General features: G+C 35.2%; 1 protein-coding gene across 2 annotated transcripts in view; it reads right to left on the bottom strand.

Moving 5' to 3' along the window:
- Positions 1–10,496, bottom strand: part of bag6 (BCL2 associated athanogene 6) — a 47,096-nt gene that overhangs the window by 11,059 nt on the left and 25,541 nt on the right. For both annotated transcript variants that reach the window (XM_056473306.1, XM_056473307.1), the window contains exons 17-22: positions 9,119–9,172; positions 7,210–7,312; positions 6,938–7,062; positions 5,222–5,356; positions 3,332–3,385; positions 3,067–3,231 (exon numbers count right to left, since the gene is read on the bottom strand). In XM_056473306.1, the coding sequence (XP_056329281.1) occupies positions 3,067–3,231; positions 3,332–3,385; positions 5,222–5,356; positions 6,938–7,062; positions 7,210–7,312; positions 9,119–9,172 (636 nt within the window). The remainder of the gene's footprint in view (positions 1–3,066; positions 3,232–3,331; positions 3,386–5,221; positions 5,357–6,937; positions 7,063–7,209; positions 7,313–9,118; positions 9,173–10,496) is intronic.

Here is a 10,496-nt window from a genome sequence, read left to right as displayed (position 1 = left end):
GTTATCATTATACCAAAATCAAGAAAGTCTTTGGATTTGTTTGATTCGTAGATTGTAGGCTATTTTAAAAGCTGATATTATATAAGAACTATTAATAACTGTAATTTTCAAAAAAATAAAATAAATAAAATAAAAAAGGGGTTTGTTGGTTGTAGCCCACCCTAAATCATCAACAGCCTGCTTTTTTAAGTTTATAAAGCGGCTCCAGACAGAGGTGATCTGCATTAGCGCTGGTTAATGTCAACTCTGTGTGAAACTGTGACCAGAAATATCCTTCTTTCAATTTGCTTCTTTGGCAAAATGCGTCTGTAGAAACGTGTGTTTGCATGTGTTACCATCCAAAGAGTTAACAAATATTTGTTGTACATTTAGTGGCCGATCACAAAGCGCACGCCTTTACGTTCCAAAAACCGCGCTGCCTTTTATGGTTGACAAAAAAAAGAAGCCCTGCACTCTTTTGTTTGTCACTAGAAAACGACTGAATCAACTGGTGTGCGCGAGTCGAGTTGCTGTCGATGTAATAATTGTAATTTTAATAATATTGTGATATTCAAGATCTATAAACACAACTCTGGATAACTTGAAACAGCGACCACAAGTACTCTCCTCCATCTTTAAAAGTTTGCTATACTCACATTGACAACCCAAACCCCGCTGTCACCTCAACAGAAACCCTGCAGTGCTTTCATTTGACTGAACAATGAAACAAGTAACACGCTTTTCCGCTCGAGCACACAGCACACAACGGCAAAACTTGAAGCGCGCTGACCGAGCATAAGATCATGTTTATTACTATGAAAACTAACTCAAAATTATATTTTAATTGAACACATCTGATCACATAAGGTACGCACAGAAAAGTCTGTTTAGTGTTGTGGAAAGGCAAAGCTGAATATCTGTGGTTAAACTGCCACCCAGCGGTCAAAAGCTGCTGGCGCACCAAGTACCGCTGTCGCCGCGGTATGAATGGCGCCAAAAGGAACACATTGAAGTAGTAACATCTGTAGCTGTGCCGTTCACACTACATGACATGATTTTGTGTCTTTAAATCGCTGTGGTGTTCACATTACGCGACACTACGTAAATGATCCACAAAAGGGAGGTCACAGACTACATGATCTGTCAACAACTCGTTCCCCAACAGCTCAGTCAAACTACCAAACCACAGCCAATGAATGTTGAGGGAGGAGTCGTCAGAAAAAGCTGAACACTATTGGCCGCTTGTGTGCTGACATCACTGACAGCGTTTCAAGCTTTCAAGGGAGCATTTAAAAACATCGTCAGTCAGCGGATGCGTCACCGGATCAATCGCTTATCTGCAAAATTCAAGTGGATAGACATGGCTTTAACACTAGAACTACAGAGGCAGTCAGAGAGATTTTAATTTTTGTAATTTGAAAATTTCAAATAAAACCGAAATATCTATATACTCTGACTGCACTGGATTATTCAGCATGCTGGATATTAGAAAGAGGCTTCAGTGTGCCTCTTTGATGCGTTGTTCAGTAGTTCACACATAAAGATTGCAGAGCGCTGAGCAGCCTCAGATTTTTTTCCCGATCACAGCCAGATCTGTCGATGAGCTGGTTAACTTCCAAATAAGACTCAAATCGGGATTAAAATACCGACTAGGCTTAAATTAGAAAACTAGGCTTAAAGTGTGTGGATTTTTACATGGAAATCAATTATTCCTTATTTATTCCATGTCTGTTGAAGTTCTTGATTCTGATTGGCTGTAGGGTGTGCAATAAAATCAGAATTGAAATCACAGTTCAGAATAAGTTTGCTTCCCTCAAATGTTAGTAGTAACCATAGTCCCCAGTAACTCAGTGACAGTTTCCAAAGCCTTACTTCCTGTGTGATCCCAAGGACAGGAAGTCAATATTGATCAACCAACTAACAGAAATGCTTAAAAATAAGAGGTAGCTAACATGTGTTACTATGAGCTATTAGATTTGCCCGTGTCATATACATACACACATGATCTCTCTTATGCGTGTGCTTCCTCTTCGTCTGCCTGTTATTTTTTTTAAAGCAGGGACTGTAAGAATGGTTTTTTAACTACATCATATAGGGAGATCTAACATATCACAAATGTCAAAAATTCCATGAAATATTGCGCAGTAAAGAGCAAAACTAGTTTTAACTGCTCTATAACTTGGTAAATGACCACGTAATAGGAAGGATAGTCAATAGATTGGCGTGTGTTAAAGTATTTAAACTGACTTCGCAGAGTTTCAGAGTTCTCTCAGGATTATGCATTTAAAATCCTTTAGCACACAGCTATCAGTTGATTATCCCTTATACATAACTATACATACATAAGACCATAAAGAATGAAATTTCAGACTTATATAGGGCTAAATGCAAAGGATTTGTTAATGCCCAGGCAGAAAAAAAATTATTTGTTTGGCCCATCAAGAAATTTTAATGAGTTATTTCTTAGCCACATATTTTAAGTAATGTGTCAAATCAAGCAGACCCTAGTTGTATACATGCAAATGTTGTCAATATAACTTAAAAAAAACTCTATAAAACTTTAATAAGCTGTCGGCGCAACAGTCTAGTGGTTAGCGCGCCGACATATGGTGCAGTAGCAAGTCAGGGCATCCCGAGTTCGAATCCCAGCTCGAGAACATTTCACTACCCCCCCTCCCCCTTTCTCTCCATCTCCAACTTCGCTTCCTGTCTCAATACTGTCCTATCTAATAAAGGCAAAAAAGGCCAAAAATAAATCTTAAAATTAAAAAAAAAACTTTAATAAGCTAAAATGTAGCACAACAGACTGTTATGATATTTGTTATAAATAGAGTTTAGCTAAGTTTTATTGAGCTGGATTGTTGGTGATTAGGTGTGTGTGGGATTGATTGGGTAGCTTTACATAAACAAAGAAAAACTAAGCCCCATTAAACATTATTTAAGCCCTACACGTTAATATTTCAGTGAATTTAAGACTTTTTAAGACCCAGCGGACACCCTGTTATAGATTGAAGAACAAAGAAGAGGTTTGCTGCTGAAATGTCACTGATTTTAACCTAAGATGCTGCATCTGTGCAAGTAACTCACAGGGGGCAACGCAGCAGCCCAGGCTTCAGCATCTCTCCCAGTCTCCTCTCCTCCAACAGCTCCCTCTCCATCTCTAGCTGGAGCTCCCACTGCTCCTGTGTCCTGGGATGAGGCCAGAGCTTCTTCTGCTGTAGTAGCAGGAGTCGGAGAGAGACTGTCCCCCATCTGAGGACACAGTGGAGATCGCAGAATAACATCCAAAGCCATGTATATATTAATGTCTAGTTGCAGGATATCCCAAAACTTGGACTTCAAATGTACTTACCTCCACATTCTGAGGCTCAGGATCCGGCGTAGGCCTTTGTACAGATTCTTCACTCTGTAAGAGCGATGTACACATGAAATCCCAATATAACAAGCTAAAAGACTTAATAAAATCCTCATATCATCATCATCATCATCATCATCATCATCATAATATATAGCACTAGTATAAAACAGTACCACAAAAAAGAGGACTGTGCATTAAATTTAAATATCAGAAAACTGATTTATATTTTTGCCACTGATGTGAATAAATGTGCCTAATGAAAGGAAGGGTCGTGATACTGAAACTGATTAATTTCTGACCATTTTCCTTCATTTCTTCCATTACCTAAGAAGGAAACTGAATTTCATATTTAATTGGATTGAGAGACTCAAGACCCCAAAATATTCAAGTCGGGTCAGCGGTTTTCGGGCCAAGATGGGCAGGCTAATACTGTAATAACGTTAAATCATATTTTCGCTCTAGGTCAAAAACACTACAAAAAAACTAATGAAAAATATCAAAAACATGTAGAAATTAAAGTGGGATTCACTATTATTTATATATGTAATCAATAAACAAATGAGTTTAAACTGAAACAAACTTGTGTCATGTGAGAAATGCACTTTACAACACAATAAACTTAAAGTTGCATTATATTAGCCGTTAGGAACAGAAGTGTCACCACATTTCAAAATGTATAACTTAAATTCCAGACATTACATACAACAATATATTGAACATCAACAATTAATAACATGACATTACCTGTTAGGGTTGCACAGTTTACCGGTACTATGGTGCATGTGGAAAAGTCACTAAAATGCTCACACGCTTGTGCAACAATAGACGTTTTATTTTAATAGACTGTGGAGCCCTTTAACGTTGCAAAACTGTATAGAATTCGCACCTTTTATGGTAGCCTATTGCACGTTTTCTAGCGCTTCAGTTCGAATGCACATCTACAGTCACAGTAACAGGTAAAAATATTAAAATAACCTGCATTACCTGCTCTACACATAATGTGGTCTATATGTTTAAATGTCCGTGCCAAAAATGTTATATATAGGGAAGTCATCAAGTCAGTTGTGAATTAGTGAACATAAATAAAGTATACGACAACGAGATAGAACTTCGGCAGTAGCAAGACACTTTATGGATTTTGGACACGACGTTAAAAAACTAAAATGTATAGGAATTGAGGAAGTATTTGAGTCACATAGAGGAGGTAATCTGAATAAAAGATTATTACAAAGAGAAGTGTTCTAGATTCATAAATTAAAATCACTTACACCAAGAGGAATGAATGAGGAATTGGACCTTTAGGAGTTTCTTTAATGTTTTATTGTTTATCGATAATATTGTGAATTATAGATTTTGAGTATATAATGATACAAATAATTAAATAATTTTTTTTTATGCTTTGGACTGTTTCATTGTATTGACGTAAACATGAATAAGTGAATGATGAGAATTTATATGTTATTTTCCTGCACAATAAAGATTTTAAAGGTGAAGGAAATATTTCTTGTGTGGTTAATTACAGTATATTGAAATGAAAATGAGTCATCGTATAACTAATAACATAATGTAATTGACTGTGGGATAAAAGGGTGGAGTGAAAAGATTATGTCACGCACACGAGGAAGGCATTATGTATCTCCCAAGAATGTAAAATAAAGCTATATAAAGTAATTATTTAATGAGTGTGAATCATGACCTTCTGAACTTTAATTCCTAAAAATATGGTACATCAACTATGACTTACTTTTGTTCATAAAATTGCGTAACAGTTTATAGGTTCTGATCACCTCCAGTTTGCAAACCAACATCAATCACTACACTAACCAAACATCACAGCTGGCTGTATTAAATGTAAATATACAGTGGGAATGTGAGGAATCAAACCTGTCTGTTGATGATGTAATGTGTGATCTGTTCCTCTGTGATGGGGATGTGCTCCAATATCACTTGCAGCCTCATGGTCATCATACTGGTTAACCAGTTCACCAGGCTAGGGTTCACCTCCGCTGACATCGTCCTCTGATAGAGAACACATGGAAACTCAAGTTAGGATTTCATTCAAAGTACCTGCACTTATATGACTAAAGGTTGGTTTATACTCGACGCATTTGCTAGTTCGCTTGAGTGCGCGCAGTGAATGTGATGTCATCGCAAAGTTTGCGGAGGTTCGATTTGGGTGTGCGTGACATGATTTCGGCTGGAGCGCATAAAATGTTTTAAGACTTGAGCAAACAGTTCGCACAGTGCCGCATTTAATTTGAGTTGAATATGAATCATTTCGAAAAGATTTTGTCTGAAACAGGTACGCCTGTACAGACATTTTTATGATCCGTCCATGCGTGATTATAGGGATAACCAGATAACCAATAATTCTTGGCTAGAAATTGCAACAGCCATGGGAAAGGAGGAAAGTTTTTGTTAAAAATTTAGAAATACTTGAGGAATAAGTTTGTTAAAACCAAAAAGAGAGGCCATGGCAAAATTGGAGACCCTTATGGTTTTAATACACAATTACAGAATATGTGTTTCCACCAGTTTTCCACTGATGTATACATCACAATTTTGAATTTAAAACAATGTAATAGCTACAAAACTAAAATGAAGTAACAAAATAATTTCTTTGATTATGGAAAGGAATATTTGAGTATATACTGACGCCCTATTTTTCTAGGCTTTAGTTGTGATAATGATGGATCATTATTGCCTTGGCATACAAGCAGAGGACACACACTAGCCAGACAGTAATGTGTGAATTGTGGAGAGGGCTAAATCTGTAAAAAAACATCAGTATTTTTTATTAAGTGCAAGTTTTTTTTTTTGTTTTTTTTCTTGCCATAAATAAATGCCATAATAAAAATATATTTGTAGAGCAACCCATGTTCTGTTGTCACTAATATTTTAATAAACTTAAATAGGTAGAACTGTCCGAGACATGAACAAAAGCAAGTGATGCATCAAAGTTTGATAAAAAAAAAATGTTGATTGGATATAAAAATCTTTATAATTATTAAAATAAACAATAAAAAGTATTAGTTTAAAATCTTGAATGATATTAATGATATGACATATTTCTGGAAACTTCCTACTTCTCTGTTTATCTGTCTGACTTTACGGTGGGTTTCTTTTGACCACCCCCTGTCGTTTTAAAGAATATCACTACGTTGAATGGGTCAAGTATAAAAGCCTCATCCGTTTCATGATGTGCGTGCACAGTCAGCGGAGGTTTGCTACGAGGTCGCCAGGCGAAGGTATAAATTAGCCTCAACATGTTTGCATTGATTGATGTACACAAACACCCTTCGAGTTTGCCTGAAGTTTAAGAAAAATCAACTTTCAAGCTTTATAATATTTTTGTACTATGCTATTTTAATAAACAATTATTTTTTTTATTTTCCCATGACTCCTTCAGGTGTCTAACCCATAACGCCTTAATCAGAATATTAATTGTCAAGTTTCCTGCATAAATGCAGTCCCCCACCAACATGGAAACGTATCCCCCGCAATTTTATTTAGAGCGAGCAGGTCGCAGGATGAACTATAAAGGAATAACCGAGACGAGGGGGATGTAGGAGTCAGATTTCTGTTGTTTCGGGTACTAACAATGCGGTGGTTGATGACGGCAGTAAGGGCACTTTGTTCTCCATTCAGACAGTAGAGGTTGAGAGCCAGACACTCAAAGAGAGCGCGATTACACAGCTGCAGTAGCCGAGGCCCAAATGTCTGATCTGAAAAACAGAAAACCATTTATGGCATTCAATATTTGTTGGATCATTTATAACGTTTTGGTGAATGTGCATCAGTGAATGTGTGCTAGGTTAATGAACTGACACAGAAACTGATGCCATCTTCTGACGCTTCTCGTCTAGACATACCGGTGCATTGCAGAATGTGGGTGGCGATTCCTGTGAGCTGCTGTCTGAGAAAAGCCCGGTTTGTCTGTGTGATATCCACTCCATCGCGGACTGCCACGGTTGACTAGGAGGAATACAGAAGGTTTACATATCAAACATGCATCAGTTTCACTCCTTTTCTTTCTAAAAAAACATTTCCTTTGATAGTCTATAAAAACTGAAAGCATATCAACTCCATCTAGGACTGTAAAAACATACTCATTCACTGACAACAATTCACTGTCAGAGCACAAAAACATTTCTCCTTAAAACATTAATGGCTGGAGGGAATTTGGTTGGAAAAATATCTTTTGTTTTATCGTCACCCCTTAGCAGAAGAGATACTTAAAAATGCAGTCTGCTGGAGACTATGTGGCTCAAACGAATTGAATCAATCTTCTATGCTAGAAGAAAAATCTGACAAAAAAAAACTGATGAAAATCTTTCTGATAGCCTGTAAAAAAGCCACAACAATGGTTCCAGCTCGAAATACCTAAAATTAGTGACTGGTTTGACATAATTTATGAAATATATAAGATGGAGGGGCTAACAATGAATCATCGTTTACAGACTAAGGAGTTTAATGAGACTTGGAAAAAACAGGTAAAATTTATTCTCCTTAATACAGAATGTATAGTCAGAAAGATGCGTTAATTTTGTGTATTATTTTTTGTAATGAGAAGAACAAGACCTATTTAAAAAATAATAAATAAATAAAAATTAACATTTAAGATGCTATAAGTACAATCCTCACAGTTCCATATGTATATAGTGTAGGGGAAAAACAAAAGGGTACACAATTGAAAAAAAACAAATCAGTCATAACGTTTTTCTTTTTGACGATATACAAAAACAATTATGAGTGCATTCTTTTGATTGTCCTCAATGTCCTTGAATCATTAATGTAATGTAATTTCCGTATTTATTTATTTATGGAATTTCTTTGGTATTTTAAAATTCCTTTCATTTCTACAACTTCTGGATATTTGTTTGGTTGTTTTGTGTACCCAATGTGGAAAACCCTTTACACCATACATCTGTATGCAAATTTGGAAATTGCAATAAGAAACTAAATGAGAAAAAAAAAGCATTAATGGCTAATGATATAAAATTTCTTATGCTGAGTCACAACAGCATTTTTAAGACAGATTATTAGAACTCAGAATAAATGTTTTCTTTTTTAATACATTTTAATATATAGCTGCTCTCATGTGGGCAAAGCTGAATTTTTAGCCTCATTACTTCTGTTTTCAGCATCAGGGCCATTCAGAAATGGGGTGCTTAAGAAACATTTATTATTATGGTCAATGTAGACAGCTGTGATCCTAAATATTTTTGCAGAAAAGCTGTTTTGCCTAAAGAATTTTTTCAGGATACTTTTATAAATAGAACGTTAAATATAATTGAACAATTGGATAAAAGCAGTTTTTTTCAATGTAAAAAGATTGAATTTATTTTATTGGTTATGTTTTTTTAAACAGTTTAATGCGAGTTTTATGAGTTATGAGCTAACGAGATTTCTTTTTTTAATTACAAATCTTTTTTGGTTTTGGTTTTCAACCAATTGCATCCAGAAATTTCTTTTACAGCTACAACTCAAATCACTAAAAATATTTCATATAAAAAACTCTTTAGATAATTTACTCATCTTTCAGGGAAAAAAGTAGATGCCTACAAAATCCTCACAATCATTCTAGATTGATTTTTTTCCTAAATAAAATTATTAAAGTGATCTTGTGCAAAATTGCCAGGAAAATGAAGAAAAACGATTAGATATAGGTCTTTTTTATATCTAAACAGACTGAAGCTGTAACATTATAACTTTTAAACAACTGACAAATCAGTAATTGTCATTGTCATTGAGTCAAGAAATGGATCCAGAGATTCTTACAAAGCTTTCTGTGATGTATTCCTCAAGTTCAGCGATTAAGTCATCAGCAGCTGCCTGTTAAAACAGAAAGAGAAACTTAAAAAGGCAAAGTAAGAGATGGAAAGAGAAAAGGCTGAGGAAAAAAACACAATCAGACCAGAGAAAGCAAAACCAAAACTGTACATGAGTGGAAAAGGATGCAAAATTTCCACACAACCACAGAAACACCCTGCAAAAAAATGCTTTTCTTACTTTGTTGTGTTTCTAGTCCAAACATCTAAAAATTCTTATATCAAGAAGCATTTTCTAGGCAAGCAAAACATATTGTTTTCAGAAATAAAATATGCCAACATTAAGTTTTTCCTTAGAACAAGCAAAATAATCTGCCAATGGGGAAAGCAAAATACTGTTTTCCTTTTGACATAAGGTTATTTTGGTTACCCCGTTGGCAGATTATTGTGCCTGTTTTCAGGAAAAACTCACTTCATTTTGGCATTTTATTTTTTTTAAACAAGACAATATGTTTTGCTTGTCTAGATAATTCTTCTTGATTTAAGATTTTTTAGATATTTGGACTAGAAACAAGACAAAAAAAAATCTAAGAAAATAATTTTTTGCAATGCACCACTTTTAAGTGTATAAAGTACAAGTTCAGAGACTTGGCAAAAGAGCAAATTACTTGATATATAATTAATTATAATATATTTTAATAATGTTACAGTTATCATTGCAAAAGTACTTATTCACAATCAATAACAATCCAATTAGTCGAGGCATTCAAATTCAGACAATACAAGTTGCGTGCATACAATGCACTGCGTACACTGCTGTCACTCAGTGATGCCATCAACTGCATAAATATTGTGTATGTTAGCAGAAGCACACTCACTTCAATCACTTTATGAATAACCCTGCTTGTGCTTTATTACATTTATGTCCATCTGCAGCTTTGAGCTGAAAGGTTTCTTGCAAAGAGTCACTTCTTGTTTTCATTCTAGTTTACTCAAAGTAAAACTGTGTGATTTTCAGGCTGATTTGGGCACTCCAGAATAGCTCCTATGATTTTTTTGTGTAGCATTGTAAGTATTTTGTACTGCTTTCACTCAACATTTTAGTTGTTTCCCTTATATTTCCCTAAAACTCATTACAGGATGTGTGATTATGGAGACATTTTTTAAGATGGGAAGTTTATGGGGGTATTCCTGGACTAGTGTTGAGAGGGATAGTTCACCCAAAAATAAACATTTACTCACTATTTACTCACCCTCAAGTGCTTCCAAATACTTACGAGTTTCTTTGTTCTGTTGAACACTAAAGATATTTTGAAGAAAGCTAAAAACCTGTAACCATTGACATCCATATTAGGATAAGCAAATACTTTGGAAGTCAATGGTTACAG

The sequence above is a fragment of the Danio aesculapii genome, chromosome 15, assembly GCF_903798145.1.
Source record: "Danio aesculapii chromosome 15, fDanAes4.1, whole genome shotgun sequence".
In the NCBI taxonomy this organism is placed as follows: Eukaryota; Metazoa; Chordata; class Actinopteri; order Cypriniformes; family Danionidae; genus Danio; species Danio aesculapii.
This window is presented reverse-complemented; position numbering and strand designations above follow the sequence as displayed.